The sequence below is a fragment of the Odocoileus virginianus genome, chromosome 8, assembly GCF_023699985.2.
Source record: "Odocoileus virginianus isolate 20LAN1187 ecotype Illinois chromosome 8, Ovbor_1.2, whole genome shotgun sequence".
Taxonomy (NCBI): domain Eukaryota; kingdom Metazoa; phylum Chordata; class Mammalia; order Artiodactyla; family Cervidae; genus Odocoileus; species Odocoileus virginianus.
In genome coordinates, this window is record NC_069681.1 from 18,208,079 (window position 1) to 18,226,323 (window position 18,245).

An 18,245-nucleotide genomic window follows, 5' to 3' on the forward strand; every position below is an offset into this window, starting at 1 on the left:
TAGACGGGAAACTATTGTCCACCTTCGGCTTGCTCCAAATGCCAGCGGTTAACGACAGTACGAGCTGAGAGAAGCTCAGCATGACTGCTCCGGGGAACCGCACCGGGTTATAAGAAAATAGTCCTGGCGCATCCTACCCTCCCCCATCCGCCACCCTCAAACAAGTCGGTTACCCAGCTGGTCCCCACCCCCCTCTGCGGGCCGCCACCGCCCGCCTGGGCCCGGCTCGCCGAAGGTAGGCGCGGGGACCGGCGGAGCCGAGGCTCCATGTGCGGCAGCGCGGGAGGCGCTGAGGGGGCCGTGCCGGGCGGGAGGCTGCACCGCGAGCCGGGCGAGAGCCGCGCCGCCCCCTCAGCGCGAGAGACCGCGGCCGTAGCATCCCCGGCGCGCGAGGCCCCGGCCCGCGGACCCCGCCTCAGCTCCACACCTCTTCCTCGCCGACAGCAGGCCGCGCCCGCGTGACGGGGCCGAAAACCCCGGCATTTCCCGGTCTCCGCACCGGGCAGCCGCCGAGTGGCGGCTGCAGCCCGGACCACGTACCGCCGTCTGGCCCCCCGGCCGCGGGGACGGGAGGCGGCGGCCAACTCCGACCCACCGCGGGCCGGAGAGAACCAGCCGGGTCGCGCCGGCCCCCCGCCCCTCCCCGCCGCCTCAGGGCCGGCGCGACCGGGCGGGCGAGCCGGGCGGGCCCCCCCGCCGCGGAAGCACACTCACCTCCACATCTCGGCCCTTATTCTTGAAGCTCTTGATGCGGTGGTTCTCCAAGCCGGGGTTCTCGGCCATGGCTGCGCGCGGCTCTGGCGGCGGCTACTCCTGCGGCTGCGGCGGCGGCGGCGAGTCTCGGCGAGGGAGGGGGTGGGGGAGGGCGGGAGAGGGGAAGGGCGGGGGAGGGGGAGAGCCGAGCACGTTCCGTGACGCCTCCGAGCGCGAGGTGGCAGCAGCGCCGGGGGAAGCTCGGGCCGACGGACGCGAGGGGCGGGGCGGGGCAGGAACAGCGCTGAAGGGAGCCGCGGGCGCCGGAGGGGGCTGGAGTCACGTGACGGCCTCCGGCCTGGATGCTCAACCGGCTGGACGTGCCTGACGGTTTTCGGAGTGACCCCCGCCCCCCTCCTTACTCTCTCACCCTCCAGAGAGTCCTTCCTACAACCCTTCGAAGCTGCCAGTCCTGTGCCAGGAATGGAGCCAGACTTGGCGGCTTTTTACTGCCTGTCTAGACGCGGGGCTGCGGCCGGAAACTACAGTTCCCAGCATGCCATTCTTCGGCGGGGGTAACTCTCTCGGCCTGCAAAGCACCCAGAGAATGCCGGGAACCCTAAGCGCGCGGCTTTCTGCGCTGGGCGCTCGGAGAGCCTGGGCGCGGGGCTCCGCCCCCAAGACCGCCTCTGGGCGGGAGCGTGGGAGGAGCTTCCCCGGGAGACGGCTCTTTGCGCCTATTGGGAGGGAAGGGGCGGGGCTTCCAGGGAGGCGCACCTCTCTCCCTCATCTTAGAAAATTAGAAACCACGGTTCTTGCTTTGCTCCTTTGCTTGTTTGGCCGGGGTCACCTAAGACAGGACCCACCCTCACTGCTGTTTCCTTGCTCTGCTTTGGTTTTATAATTAGCATTTATCTTCACATTACACGTATATATGTATGTGATATGTGCGTTTATGTGTGTGTGTTACCTGGTTTGCCGCATCGGAATTAGCGCAATAAAAGTAGTGACAGTGGTGGGTCTACTGCTGAAGCCTTGTGTTAATACAGTTCCTGGCACATCACGAATAACCAATAAATACTTGAACTGATTAGCGCTCTAGCGTCTGTTTTTTCACCATCGTCCCAGGCCCCCTTCTGCAACCTCCACTCTGGCAGTTCCTGTATTTATGTATCCCCAATATCTATGTTTCACCACCATACATAATATCAGCGTTCAGGAAGTAGTCAAGCCCTGTTCCGCAGACTCTCTAGTCTAGCATCTCCCTTTAGGGTCATCGTAGGAATTGATTAAGGGAAATTTGAATCCATAACACTAATTGTTGCTTTCTGGAGCAGGTTCGCTTTGAATGTATGTGAACTAATTTAGTTTCAGAATCTCTGGCAGATACAAGTGACGCTTGACACTGAGGTCATTCAAAGGTTGGGAGAAATATAACCATGCAAAGATTGAAGAAGATACTCTTTCAAAATAAAGGAGACTTAGAGAACCTGAGATTCAGGGGTCATAAATTCAGAGGCCTTTGTTGGCCTGGCTGTGTCTGGGCCATTTTTGTAAGCGGTGGATATTGGCCTGTTGATAAACACAGGCTTATTTAAAGGTTTCAGACCATTGTTGCCATATTGGACTGTGGGTCAGGCTTGCCAAAGATCCAATTTTTCAAGGGAAACAAAAAAGCTGGGTTCTTTTTTCTTCGTTTTAAAATGTTGATTCATGTTTTTTAATGCACTTTAGGGGAAAAGTCACTCAAAAACTCCAGACCCTCACATTGTGGGCCAAATGGTCCAAACACATTTGATGGGGAGGAAAAAAAAAACACCAAAAGCTTAGAATGAATAAATAGATTGCTTCAACTCTAGTTCTTAAGGTAATAGATGTTGCATGTTTGCCACTCCTTTGATTGACTGAAGGGAAACTTGCACACTGTTGTTCAATCTCTATTACAATTTAGCAAAAATTTCTCTTTTCCAATTACTTCACCCATTTCTACCTCTTCTCTTCAATGTACTTGCTATCACCAACCATTTAAGTCATCATTTCAGAGTTTTAGACATATTTAGTGAGCACTTACCATGTGTCAGTGATTGCACTAACAATGGGATATATTTGTAAATAAGACAGCCTGGTATCCTGCCTTCACATAACTTCAGATCTATCAGAGTAGACAGACAATAAAAAAAGTCATCCCCCAAATGTGTGGTGTCAAGGCTCAAAGCAGGAAGACCCTAATAACCTGCTGATTCCTAATACATAAGGACAAGATCCCAAACAGAAATCTACATATCACATGTCTAAAATTTTTAAGTTAAAAATTCAGCTTCCAAGCTTAAAATATATTCTAAACTTTGACACATGTGCTTCCATTACAACCTGGAAGTCTAAGTCTGAATTTAAATTTCCTGTCTTTTTGGACTTCAGCTTCAGAATGTGCCTGTTTAAAGAAGCATGGTAGCCAGATCCTCGCCCACTTTTTGTTTCCCTTCTCTTTCCTGTCCTGGCTCCACCCCAGACTGGAACAGACCTTGAGAACAAGTATACATAGCCCTATTCACAATGTTCAAGTTCTGCCACTCACCTACAAAGCTTTATTCACTTCTCCCTACCTGCCTCAAGAGATGCCCCTTGGCCATTGCTCAGGCCTAAATGTGCAAAGCTGCAGGATCACATGCCCCCAGGAGAATAGACCCAGGAAAGAAGGCTAGGAAGATCCTGGAAGCAGGATTGGCCATTTAAACAGAGAAGCACCAGCCCCTGGTATTCAGAGATGGGTTGAGGGGCACAGGTTCCAACCAGCATGACCACTTGGCCTCACTGACTTTCAACGGGAAGTAGTGCGGCAGAAGAGAACCAGAGTCAGGACCTCTAAAAGGCAGGATCCAGAGCAGGGTCCCTTCTTGCCCAGATCTAACTTAGTCAATTGTATGCTTTGCCATTATTCTTAGTGATTTCAATATCCACGTATCTGGTACCTTAGCCCCAGAATCTCTCTGCATTCTTTCTTGGACCAGGTTTCTGCCACTTGAAGCCCACACCAGGCCTTGAAGTCCTTCGGTTCAGTTCAGTTCAGTTCAGTTGCTCAGTCATGTCCAACTCTTTGAGACCCCATGGACTGCAGCACACCAGGCTTCCCTGTCCATCACCAACTCCCGAAGCTTGCTCAAACTCATGTCCATCGAGTCAGTGATGCCACCCAACCATCTCATCCTCTGTCCTTCTCTTCCAGCCTTCAATCTTTCCCAGCATCAGGGTCTTTTCAAATGAGTCAGTTCTTCATATCAGGTGGCCAGCGTATTGGAGTTTCAACTTCAGCATCAGTCCTTCCAATGAATATTCAGGACTGATTTCCTTCATGATGGACTGGTTGGATCTCCTTGCAGTCCAAGGGGCTCTCAAGAGTCTTCTTCAACACCATAGTTCAAAAGCATCAATTCTTTAGCATTCAGCTTTCTTTATGGTCCAACTCTCACATCTGTACATGATTACTAGAAAAATCATAGCTTTGACTAGATGGACCTTTGGCAATGTCTCTGTTTTTTAATATGCTGTCTAGGTTGGTCATAGCTTTTCTTCCAAGGAGCAAGCATTTTTAATTTCAAGGCTGTAGTCACCAACTGCAGTGATTTTGGAGCCCAAGAAAATAAAGTCTATTACTGTTTCCATTGTTTCCCCATCTGTTTGCCATGAAATGATGAGAGCAGATGCATCAGTCTTAGTTTTTTTAATGTTGAATTTTAAGCCAGGTTTTTCACTCTCCCCTTTTACTTTTATCAAGAGGTCCTTTCATTGAAGTCCTTACTCTCTGGGAAATGACTGTCACCAGTGTCTCAAATTTGGGGCATCTCACTGTCAGCCACCATCTCCTCTTTTCCCTCACTCTAGTCTTCCTCTTTGTCCTGAAACTTCTGACAACTTTTTTTTGACAATTCTTCTTTTAAATGGATTTCTATTCCAAACATAACTTTGAGTGTCCACCACCTCCCTCCCATACACAGTCTTCATCAGGCACTTGCATTAACGGACAGGGGAGCAGGGAGCAGAGCAGAGACAGGAGGGAAAGGCTCTCTGCCTGGAGAGTCAGTCAAACTTTCTTTCTTCCTCTGACCCACTGCCCACCTTCCCAGTGGACAGTCAGGTGACGATATGCAAAGGGCAACACAAACACAACAGATCCAAGATGGAGCTCATGTGGGACTTACCCAGTGGTGCAGTGGCAAAGACTCTGAACTCCCAGTGCAGGGGACAGGGGCCTGGAGTTCCAACCCTGGAAGGGGAACCAGATCCGACTGTCACAACTAAGACCAGATGCACCCAAATTAATTAAGTAATTAAAAAAAACTTTATTGCCTGGCAAAGCAATAAACATATTCTTTTCTACTTCACCCAAAACTCTGCCTCCGGGATTTGACTCGGCACTAGTGTACAAAGAAGCCAAGCTTTTTGTAACAACCATAAATCCAGAGGTCAGATAGAAAAGGGGCTATCATGTAGACTTTTACTAAGTAGGCATCTATGTTTTGTTTGTGTATCACTCTTTGTAGGAGACCTAGTCTGTTTGTTAATATTTAGCAGCAAAGGCTCCAATTTGTAAATATTCAGCTCTAAAACCATTCATGGAAAACAGGATAATTGGAGGCAGCAAAAGCCTGAAAGTAAAAATCAAAAAAGCTTGGTTAAATTGTTTGACTGTAAACATACTCCTCTGTCCTTACTGTGATACTTGGGTTATTCATCATTCCCTAAATGAAAACACCTAGAGGACTGAATCTTGCAGTAAGAATACAGTTCTAGGCACGACTTCTTCCCTATTTTCAAGTTGGTGTTGGAGAAGACTCTTGAGAGTCCCTTGGACAACAAGGAGATCCAACCAGTCCATCATGAAGGAAATCAGTCCTGAATATTCATTGGAATGACTGATGCTGAAGCTGAAACTCCAATACTCTGGCCATCTGATGGGAAGAACTGACTCATTTGAAAAGACTCTGATGCTGGGAAAGATTGAAGGCAGGAGGAAAAGGGGATGACAGAGGATGAGATGGTTGGATAGCATCACCGACTCAATGGACATGAGTCTGAGTAAACTCTGGGAGTTGGAGATGGACAGGGAGACCTGGCATGCTGCAGTCCATGGGGTTGCAAAGAGTCGGACACCACTGAGTGACTGAACTGAAGTGAACTGATATCCTTTATAATCAACACTGCCAATATATTAATAACTGTTGGTTCAGCAGTAAAGAATCTGCCTGCCAATACAGGAGATGCAGGTTCCATTCCTGGGTCAGGAAGATCCTTGGAGAAGGCAACCACAACACACTCTAGTAGCCTTGCCTGGGAAATCCCATAGACAGAGGAGCCTGGCAGGCTACAGCCCAAGAGGTCGCAAAGAGTCAGACACAACTTAGCAACTAAACAACAACAACAAAGTAAAATATACAATCAAAGCTTTCCAAAAGAAGTTTTCCCTACTTACATTTTGTGAGTCTTTTGAGGTCTACCTTCCTTTAAAATCCGCAATTTAAATGACTTTGATTTGCATAAAATGTTATTTTTTTTTCTCCATCTACTTGCTCACACTTGCTATCTTGGATATCCAGATTTACTATGCATGAGACCACAGTAGCCTGTGTTTATAGACCAAACAATGTGATGTCCTACAGCTATGTGTAGCCACTAGACACATGTGGCTATTAAATTTAAATTTAATTTTTTGATTAAAATGAACTAAAATTAAAAAATTATTTCTGGACTTCCCTAGTGATTCAGTGGTTAAGATTCTGCCTGCTAAAATAGGGAACAAGGGTTTGATCCCTGGTCTGGGATGATTCCACAAGTTGCTTGGCAACTAAGACCATGCACCACAACTACTGACCCCACAGAACCTAGAGGCAATGCTCTGCAACAAGATAAGCCACTGCAATGAGAAGCCACACCCCTCAACTAGAGAGTAGCCCCTGCTTGCCACAACTAGAGAAAGTGCAGCAACAAAGATCCAGCACAACCATAAATAAATAAATATTAAAAAAAAAAAAACAACTGATTTCCTCGGTTACACAAACGTCATTTCAAGTGCTCAAAAGCCACCAGTACTGTGGCTACCAGACTGGAACACAGAGACATAGAACATTACCACAGAAAATTCCATGAGACAACCCTGCCTTAGAAAGGACATAGACTTAGCAAGACAGACTTTTGTTCGCGATTTCCAGGTGGTGCTAGTGGTAAAGAACCACTTGCTGCCATGGAGAACGCTGGTTCGATCCCTGAAGATCCCTGGAGAAGGAAATGGCAACCCACTCCAGTATTCTTGCCTGGGAAATCCCATGGACAGAGGACCCTGGGGGGTTACTCCAGTATTCTTGCCTAAAGAATCTCATAGTCGGAGGAGTCTGTAGGGTTCCAAAGAGACGGACGTGACTGAACCTGCTTAGCACCACACAGCAAACATGTTCAATTCCCATCTTTACTAGACTTGTGATCGCAAGAAAGTTCTTAAACTTCCAAAGCTTTAGTTATTTACATTATAAAGTAGAGCTAGAAATATAAATAGCTACACCCATAGTTAATTCCCAGAACATTTTAATTCCTTAATAAAACTATTAATGCATAGGGATCAAAAATACAAGTTTTTTGAGACTCTAATTCTACACCAACCAATATTTTCTTCATGCCAAGAATATTCAATAAATCTTGCTGGCTATTCAAAAAGATTTTAAAAATTAAGAGGGAAGGAATATATGTATACTTAGAGTGGCAATCCACTCCAGTATTCTTGCCTGGAGAATCCCATGGACGGAGGAGCCTGGTAGGTTACAGTCCACGGGGTCGCAAAGAGTCAGACACGACTGAGCGACTTTACTCACTCACTCAGAGCTGATTCATGCTTACAGCAGAAACTAACACAATACTGTAAAGCAATAATTCTCCAATTAAAAATGCAATTTAAAAAAGATTTTAAAAATTAAGAACATCACAGGACACTCTTTCTTCCTTTCTTTTTAATTTTTGGCTGTGCTACAAGGCATTTAGGATCTTAGATCCCTGACCAGGGGTCAAACTCACGTCTCCTACAGTAAAAGCTCAGGTCATAACCACTGGACCACCAGGGAAGTCCTCAGACACATATTTTTGTTTCTTCATTTATGACATCAAACTTTTGTAAGAGAAAACAAGTTTAATTACCCTGGAGAAACCTAAGATGTGGGTAGCTATTTAAACCCATAAGTTGACCCAGGAGATTTCTGATTCCCAAACCATCCCTAAAATTTAATTCAGGAACAGGTTCAGCAGATGTTCGCATTTGAACAGGATCCTCTGGTGATCCAAGTCTGCCTTCCAGGGCGATGAGACAAAATTCACACTTCCCCCTCCCCACCACCCTTTAGCTTAGGGATAAAACCCATGCAAATTGTGCACTCTAGGACTTTTGAAAGTACTTCAACTTATCTAAGCATCTCTCCAGCCCCATCCACTTGCCTTACTTTCAGATCAATATGGAGCCTGCTATAACAGCCTCCAAAACCGAGAGCTGTGGATAATGTGCCCATAGAACTTAATCCCTGCCACTCTCACAGAGGGACACATTACAGATAGGAATGCGAGCCGCTAGAGCCAAGATAATTCCAGAATCACAGAACAATTGTTCTATCAACCACAACTACACAGAACGACCCAAACAAAAATAACCAGGAGAAGCTATGAGTAACTTACAACTCATCATGATATGAACTGCTAACGTCACACTCATTTGGAAATTCCGGTTTTTCTAAGCTTCTCAAAGTGAAAAAGAAAAAGGAGAAGCAAGATTATGCAATGAGAAGATAAAAAGATAGAGGACAATAACCGGTCCTTATTGTTCAAAGCTAGACTGAAAAATGTTCTAATTAAAGAAATCGTTAGTTTCTCCTTCGACTTCAGTCGAGCTTTGTTTAGGTTTTCTTTCATATTAAAGAAGCACAATGAAATGAGTTATTTCTCTCTTTTTAAAAAGATGTATTTATTCATTTATGGCTGTGCTGGGTCTTCATTGCTGTGAGCAAGCTTCCTCTAGTTGCAGTGAGCATGATCTACTCTTCGCTGTGGGGCATGGGCTTCTTCTTGCAGAGCAGGGACTCTAAAGCATGACTTCAGCAGTTGTGTTGCCCTGCAGCACATGAGGTCTTCCTGGAGCAGGGGTCGAACCTGTGCCCCCTGGATTGCCAGGTGGACTACCTGGGAAGTCTAATGAGTTGTTTCTCTCTTGTAACATTAGACAACCCAACTAATGGGGAAAGGGCTGGGACAGATGAATACATTAATAATACATAGAGAAATACCATAAGAATGTCTTCTGACCCACAGTACAAGCAGATATAATTCTAGTCACTACCAAAGGAAAATCTGAACCAAGCCAAGCCCTGCCATTTTAAATAGCCATAAATCTGAAAACCTTTCTTCATTAGTAGTTATTTGTTTACTGTGGAAATGAGAACAAGTAAAGTATCTGCCTGCAGTGCAGGATACCTGGGTTCAATCCCTTGGTCGGGAAGATTCCCTGGAGAAGGAAATGGCTACCCATTCCAGTATTCTTGCCTGAAGCATCCCATGGACAGAGGAGACTCATGGGCTACAGTCCATAGGGTCTGGAAGAGTCAGGCACGACTGAGCAACTAACATTTACATTCAACACGTTCTAAGCACTGTCCTAAGTGATTTACTTATATTACTAACAAGCCTACAAGGTAAGTAGATAATACCATTTCCCATTTTTATTATTCAGTCGCTCAGTCATGTCTGACTCTTTGTGACCCCTTGGACTGCAGCATGCCAGGCTTCCCTGCCCTTCACCATCTCCTAGAGCTTGCTCAAACTCAAGTCCATTGAGTCGGTGATCCCATCCAACCATCTCATTCTCTGCTGTCCACTTCTCCTCCTGCCCTCAATCTTTCCTAGCATCAAGGTCTTTTTCAGTGAGTCAGTTCTTTGCATCAGGTAGCCAAACTATTGGAGCTTCAGCTTCAGCATCAGTCCTTCCAACCAATCAGGGTTGATTTTGGTTGATCCCATTTTACAGACAGATCAACTGAGGCACAGAGTAGCGACTCTCCCTGGGTCACACAGCGAATCAGTGTGAGAGCCAGGATCTAAACTCAGGCACTCTGGATTCATTTTACAATCTTGCCTCTGGGGGCAGTTGGAACACTAATGAACTTAAAGAACAATTCCTTCCTATACGCAAACCTGTGATCATACAGCAAGACTAATACAGCTATGGTTGTTTGCAGAAATCAATTAGAAAGAACTCCAAGGGACTTCCTTCCCTGGTGGTCCAGTGGTTAGGACTGCATGCTTCCACTGCAGGGGGTGTGGGTTTGATCCCTGGTGAACTAAGATCCTGAACGCCCCTCAGTGCGACCAAAAAAATTAAAAAAAAACAACCCTGATGGTAGCCTCTTGTCATCAAACCCGCTTCTCCTTGGTTTTCAAAATCCTCAGTAGGAACAGTATCTCAGCTGGCCATAATTTTTAAAAGTCAAGAAATAAATCCTGGACACATTCTTTTGGCTCTAAATCAAACTGCACCTGAAACTGGAATCGTTTGTGAAATCTTCTCTCTTTTTTTTTTTTTACTTATATCACTGAATAAATTCTCCTTTCAAAAGAACCTGCTTGAGTTTCAACAGAAAGACCCATAAAAAATACATCCTTTTCTGCAGCCACTGTCATAGGGATTGTCTCAGGGTTGGGCTCTGACCTCAGCCAGTCTATTCAGAGTGAATCTCAGGAACTTTGTGGGCAGGACCAGAAAAGAAGGTTGGTAGAAAACTGAACTTGAACCTTGGAAGACATGAGGCTGCGGAAGCCTACTCAGGGTTGCTAGAATCCACTGTTCAGAGTCCAGGGTACCCATCCAACCCAGGGAAGGTAGTCAAGAGATGGCAAGAAACGACCCCGTGACCGCATTTGAGTCCTCACTCCTTTTCAGTAACTTTAGCCAATAAGATTCTACTTTTTGCTCAAGTTATATCACTAGTGATCAAGAGTTGAAACACACTCTTTTAATATTCCTCAAATTTATCTTCTCTCTTTCTACCTTGCCTAGGGTCAAGCTAGCCTGCCTTCCTTATGCTGCTGCTGCTGCTGCTAAGTCGCTTCAGTCGTGTCCAACCCTGTGTGACCCCATAGACGGCAGCCTACCGGGCTCCCCCGTCCCTGGGATTCTCCAGGCAAGAACACTGGAGTGGGTTGCCATTTAGGATGCTCCAATTATCTATTTTCGCCTTACAACGACCCTGAAATGTAGCAGCTTAAAGCAATGATTCATTATTATTCTCAATTCTGTGTGTTGGCGAAGGGTGATTGTCCAGATGTATCAGTCAGCTCTACCATAGTAACAAAGGACTCCCTGACTCCCAGCGGCTTGTAACAACCAGTGATCCTCACTCTGCTATCATGTCTGCCGCCACATCGGTAAAGGCTCTGCCTCTGCACCGTGTCTTTTCACAATCTGGGACCAAGGTTGCAGGAGTAGCTCCCGTGTGAGACATGCCAGTCCTGTGCCAGAAAAGGAGAGCAAGAAGATAGGTGCAAACGTCCACAATAACCTTTAAAGCCTCAGTTCGAGTGGTGTTTATACTATGTCCTTACACAACACATTGAACAAAGCAAGTCCCTAGCTTTGAAGGCTCCCCACAGCTGTCCAGATAAATTAGGTTGACACCCAAGGCCCTCTTGAGAGGTTAAATAAGGTAAGGAGACACATACATGCACACACACAAAAGCACAGAGAGAAGGAGATATTACATGTATAGATATACACACACAAACATGCATAGTATTATCCTTGCTTGCTTGCTAAATCACTTCAGTCATATCCAACTCTTTGCAACCCTGGGTACTGTAGTCCACCAGGCTCCTCTGTCCTTGGGATTCTCCAGGCAAGAATACTGGAGTGGGTTGCCATGCCCTCCTCCAGGGGGTCTTCCCAACCCAGGGATTGAACTCGTGTCGCTTGTGTCTCCTGCACTGCCAGGCACGTCCTTTACCACCAGCACCACCTGGGAAGCCCATATAGTATTATACCACCCTTTATTTTTAATTTGTATTTTTTTTTGCCACGCCAGGCAGCATGTGGGACCTTAGTTCCTGGACCAGGGATGGAACCCACATACCCTGGAGTGGAAGCAGAGAGTCTTAAAGTATTATCCCACTCTTGAGGAAACTTTACTTCTACATGGCAGCTTGAAGGTAAGCTCTGGAACCCGTCCTTTTCTAATCAGGGGAAATTCAGGAAGCCTCTCTCCAAACAGTTGTCAGGCTTCTGTTGAGCCTGTTCTGATTGTAGGCTTTAGTTCTAGTAACTGCGATCCTCCCCTCCTTTTTTTTTAAACTGTAGTAAGAAATACATAACACGAAATTTACCATCTTAGCCATTTTCAAGTGTGCAGCACAATAGTGTTAGATGCACTTGCTGCGTACAGATCTCCCAAACGTCTTCATCTCTCATAACTGAAACTTTATACCCCCTGAGTAATAACGCCCCATTTGCCTCTCCCTCTAGCCTCTGCATTCAGCCTTTTGCCCCATCTGTAGGGTCACAGAAGCTCCGCTGTGGGACTTCCCTGCCCACCTGCCAGGGCTCCGGCCAGTGATGCTTGGCTCCTTGCTGTTTTCACAGACCTTCTTCTCAAAGTCTACCACATGGTCTGCCCTCCAGTACAGCCCCACCCAAGAGTATCTAATTTCTGCCTCCTTTCTGGATACATATATAGGAGCTGAGATAATAACACTAGTGGGAATTCCCTGGCAGTCCAGTGGTTACACACAAGGGGCTTCCCAGGTGACTCAATGGTAAAGAATCTGCCTGCCAAGCAGGAGACGTGGGTTTGATCCTTGGGTAGGGAAGGTCCCCTGGAGAAGGAAATGGCAACTCATGTCAGTATTCTTGTCTAGGCAATCCCATGAACAGAGGAGCCCAGCAGGCTACAGTCCATGGGGTCTCAAAAGAGTCAGACATGACTTAGCAACTAAACGACAATGACAAACCAGTGGTTAGACCTCCCTAGCCACTGCCAAGGGCCCCAGGTTCAGTCCTTAGTGGGGGAACTAAGATCCCATAAACTGCGTGACTCAGCCAAAAAATAAAATTAAAACTAAAAATACAAGGTAATAATAGCATCTATAATTTATCATATATGTCCAAGTTCTAGGCATCATTCTAGATGCTTGACAGATGGATCTCTAATCCCTACATAACCTAGAAGTTATGTAAGGTATGAAGGCTACTCCCAGGTTTTTGTTTTCATTAAGCACCACTCTTTTTTTTTTTTTTTTGCCACATCACTGGGCTTGTGGGATCCTAGTTCCCAGACCTAGTTCCCTCAAAGCAGCTAGTTCTAAGCACTGGACCACTAGGGAATTTACCATCAAGCACCATTCCTGATGTAGATTTCAACCCTTCTTCAAGTTCCCCATAACAATCCATTAGCACCAAAAGTATTCGCAAGCAATATACATTTACTGATGCCTCCCCAAAGACATGAAACAGAGTTCTACACTGCACATCCAATAGATGTCAAATTCTCAACAGAAGTGGCTTTTCTCTGAGGTCCTCTTCTGCTGTGCTACCATCAAATCTCCTTTTTCTTCTCCCATCTCCAAGGCTTAGCCGCCTCAGTTTTATATTGAATAAAGTAACAGGTAACAGAATATGTATATATGCATATATATATATATACACAACACAGCTTAAACAATAAAGTTTATTATCACTGGAGACATCATTTCTAGGTTTGGTTAAATCAGAAGCACAACAATGTCATCAAGCACCCAACCCAGGTGCTTTCTGCCTTTTTCCTTTGCCATTCACAGAATATAAGTTTTCATCCTCAGAGTTGTTCCCCATGATCACATGGCTGCCACAGCTTGAGGAATTATACCTGCATTTAACTACACTTACACGTAGAAAAGGTGGCATTTCTCACCACATCCCCTGCCTCGCACCCTAAATCAGAAGAGAAAACATTTCCCAGAAATATCTCAGAAGATTCATCTTTAAACTCATCCACCAGGGTTGAGTCACAGGCTTGTAGTAACTACTACTGGTGTTTTTAGCTTCGAGAGTTGGAGAGGGTTCTGGCAGCAAGGACAAAGGGTACGGAGAGCTGTTGTTGAGAAATAATCCGCCAGTCTTGTCCATACGGAGCAGCTTGGTATCCTGCTCGTTTCTGTGCTCTGCAAAGTAAAACGACCGAATGCTTAAAAGGTGAAGCTCCCTGCAACTCTAGTTCACAGCTGTCTCATATTACTCAGGGAGGCTCTTTAGAGTCCCACTCCTGCCCCTAACCCTAGTGGGATTATCAAGGCAGAAAATGTTAAAATTCCTCCCTAACAGGACTTCTGGAAATATCTTTACTGCCATCTCCATACACGTAGCCATTCAGCAAACTTTCATAACCTTGAACACATTTGGAAACTGAGCATCGAAGCCTGGAGTCAAACAGGCTTCAAACAGGAGTCAAACTGCAGATCAGCATCTGAATCCCAGGCTGCCTGGCTTCAATGGCCTTGCTGCCAGTGAAAGCAGCAGCAGCATGCAGCGTGCTCAGTCACCCAATCGTGCCCGACTGTTTGAAACCCCATGGACCACAGTCCACCAGGTTCTCTGAGTATGGAATTTCTCAGGCAAGAATACTGGAGTGGCTCGTCCGTTTCCTTCTCCAGGGAAAATTCCTGACCCAGGGATCAAACCCGCGTCTCTTGCTTGGCAGGCAAATTCTTCACTGCTGAGTGACTGGGGAAGCATCTTCAAAGAACAAAAAAAAAAAAACCAGAATGGGTTTAAAATTTACCAGAAGTATAAATAACTTCTTGGCCCTGCAATAATTAAAAACTATCACAAGGTTCTAAGGAGGAATACAATTTCTGTCCCTGCCTGGCTATCTTTAAAAGATAAAATAGAGCAGCACTTTCAGCTCTTGGCTGAGAATATGGAGGCGTTTTAAAGTGTCTGAATAAATGAACACAAGCCACGCTTCTGAGTTCCTGACATCCAACCCTTTAAGTGGGGCCTAGGGAGCTCTTCGTTCAACAGCAAACACTTACTGAAGGCCTGGCCCTTGACCTGAGCAAGGCGGTCTGAGGCCAAAAACCTGAATAGACAGATATTTTGGTCTCCATGTGGTCAGAGCTATTGTGGAAGCATGAACAGAAGGGCACAGGAGTGCCAGTAAGGGAGAGGGGCAGAAGGGTGGATGTGAGAAAGGCCAAGATCGTCATCGCCCTGACTGAGGTCGTGCCTGTGTTCTGGGACAGGGCAGTCACTCACTTTCAAAACAAGGACCCTGAGTCATGAGGGAAGAGCTAAATTGGATTCGGAATACCCCGTATCACAAGGTGCGTGCATGCACGCTATGTCACTTCAGTCATCTCTGACTCTTTGCGACCCTATCGACTGTAGCCCACCAGGCTCCTCTGTCCATGGGGATTCTCCATGCAAGAACACTGGAGTGCATTGCCATGACCTCCTCCAGGGGATCTTCCCAACCCAGGGATCAGACCCAAATCTGCGGCTCCTGAACTGCAGTCGAAGAAGTCTTTACCACTGAGCCCCAGGGGAAGCCCATAACACAAGGTAGGGGGATGAGAAATGTTTTGGAAAGATTTCCTTCCAAAATGGTTTACAGGAAAACATTTTAGCAATTCTAAATGTAAATTTCAGGGTTTCATTTGTCTTGAAGCTCAGCTTATGGAACACTTCATGTGGCTTATGTACTTACTTCAAATAATATAGCAAGTAATTTGCATACATAATCTTGTTTCAAGCTTACAATAATCCTGTGAGATAGGTAGTCCTATTTTTCCACTTTAAAAAAAATGTTCTTTTTAAATTTTTAATTCTTCCACTCTCCTTTCTTCTTTTAGGTGCAGGAACTAAGGATCAGACAGGTTAAGCAATTTGTCCAAGGTCATTCAGTTCCTAATTAACAGACCCAGATTCTGACATTCCCTGTCACGTGATCAAGATGCATCTAGGAAACTCATTCTTGGAAAATATTATTTCATGGGAAAGGTAGTTATAGGTTAGTACACTGGATCCAAGTAGAGAATAGGCGTCCTGTATTTATACTTCAGCAGAAAAGCAACAAAAACGGCCATTGAGGTTGAATGATCCATCAGTAGAAAGGAGAGGAGAACCATTTTTTTTAATGGATACCAAATGATGCTCTATTCTCACATGTGTTTTTATAACAAAGTATTTATTAAGGAATTCAGTTTTAGGGAGAATAGTTTTGCCACTCTGATTATCTGTTTGGGCTATATTTTCTAAATCTCGGGCAAATTTACAGACACACTGAAAAATGTGAATGGGACACTACTGAACTGAGACCCTTCCAGTCAAAGAGCTGTCCGTCCCCTTGACTGCTTTTCAGAAATGCAGGTTCTCAAGCCCCTCTCCAGACCTGGTAGGTGGTTGGTGGTTTAGTTGCTAAGTTGTGTCCAACTCTTTGTGACCCCATGGACTGTAGCCTGCCAGGCTCCTCTGTCTATGGGATTTTCCAGGCAGGAATACGGGAGTGGGTTGCCATTTCCTTCTCTAGGGGGTCTTCCCAACCCAAGGATCAAATCCCAGTCTCCTACATTACAGGTGGACTCTTTACCGACTGAGCCACCGGGGAAGCCAGGATGCCCACATGTTTCGAGTGCACACGGAGCCTGAGGAGCACGCTTCTCCACGTGGATCTCTTTCTCTGGCCTCCTCCCTCCCGTCCTGGATAGCATCCTGTGAGTCTTAAGAAAATCAAGAACACAGTAGGTCATGTGATGGACTCAAAAAGACAAAGTTTCTATCCAAATATTTACTATCTCTTAAACTGGACTTGTTTTTACTATAACTTTATCTAGTAACTCCTTTTCCATAGATTTTTAGGGAGACCTATGGCGATACAGGGCTTCCTAGGTGGCACTAGTGGTAATGAACATGCCTGCCAATACAGAAGTTGCAAGAGACATGGGTTCGATCCCTGCATCGGGAAGATCCTCTGGAGGAGAGCATGGCAACTCACTCCAGTATTCTTGCCTGGAGAGTGCCATGGACAGAGAAACTTGGCAGGCTACAGTCCATAGGGTCTCACAGAGTTGGACACTACTAAAGTGACTTAAGATCATGGCATCTGGTCCCATCACCTCATGGGAAATAGATGGGGAGACAGTGGAAACAGTGTCAGACTTTATTTTTTGGGGCTCCAAAATCACTGCAGATGGTGACTGCAGCCATGAAATTAAAAGACGCTTACCCCTTGGAAGGAAAGTGATGACCAACCTAAATAGCATATTAAAAAGCAGAGACATTACTTTGCCAACAAAGGTCTGTCTGGTCAAGGCTATGGTTTTTCCAGTGATCATGTATGGATGTGAGAGTTGGACTATGAAGAAAGCTGAGTGCCGAAAAATTGATGTTTGAGAGGGTGTTTGAGAAGACTCTTGAGAGTCCCTTGGACTGCAAGGAGATCCAACCAGTCCATCCTGAAGGAGATAAGTCCTGGGTGTTCATTGGAAGGACTGATGCTGAAGCTGAAACTCCAATACTTTGGCCACCTCATGCGAGAAGTTGACTTGTTGGAAAAGACCCTGATGCTGGGAGGGATTGGGGGCAGGAGGAGAAGGGGACGACAGACGACGAAATGGCTGGATGGCATCACCGACTCAATGGGCATGAGTTAGTAAACTCCAGGAGTTGGTGATGGACAGGGAGCCCTGGCATGCTGCAATTCATGGGGTCGCAAAGAGTCGGACATGACTGAGCGACTGAACTGAACTGAACTGAACTGAAAGTGACTTATCATGATGCACACACATGGTCATACAAGAAGAAAGGGGGAAATAACAGGGAAAAAGAAGTCAATGGGAAGAAAAAGGAGGGAGCTGTGGTTTCCCCATGGCACAGACCCATCATAAAAAACTCTTTAATACATTACTGAATTTCTGCAAAGGTTGGATGCAACTCCCATTACCTGATGTGCCCACTGGGTGGTCTGGCTTTTGAACAATGATCCCTCCCATCAGAAACCCTCTGCTATTTTGCAAACGTTTCAATGGCTCTGATGAAAGCAGTGAAACAACAGCTGGTGAATAATCTCATTTTATATTAATAGAGCATCCCATCTAGGTCCCTCAGTACTTTACAAAACAGAACATCCTTTCTTTCCCAGGGCAAGGAACAGAAGTCTCAGCCACTCTGGACTAGAGCATGAGTAGGGGCTGCTGCAGAAGCAGAAGCAGAAAGAGCCCTTTTCCTGCAGACAGAACCTACTGGGCTCTTTCGGACAAAATTTAAGCTAGAACTGAAGAGAAGGCAAGGCTGCGTGCCAGTAAGTCGTGACTCTTTGGGACTCCATGGACTGTAGGCCACCAGGCTCCTATGTCCATGGAATTCCCCAGGCAAGAAAACTGGAGAGGGTTGCCATTTCCTCCTCCAGGGGATCGTCTCGACCCAGTGATTGAACCCTCGTCTCTAGCATCTCCTACATTGGCAGGCAGATTCCTTACCACTGCGCCACCTGAGAAGCCCTACTGGAGAG

General features: G+C 46.0%; 1 protein-coding gene across 1 annotated transcript in view; it reads right to left on the reverse strand.

The window, feature by feature from the left end:
* KPNA3 (karyopherin subunit alpha 3) overlaps positions 1–1,234 on the reverse strand; it is a 94,114-nt gene extending 92,880 nt beyond the window's left edge. The window contains exon 1 of the mRNA XM_070471252.1: positions 715–1,234. Coding sequence (XP_070327353.1) covers positions 715–783 — 69 coding nt within the window. The 5' untranslated portion in view covers positions 784–1,234. The remainder of the gene's footprint in view (positions 1–714) is intronic.
* Positions 1,235–18,245: the final 17,011 nt, after the last annotated feature.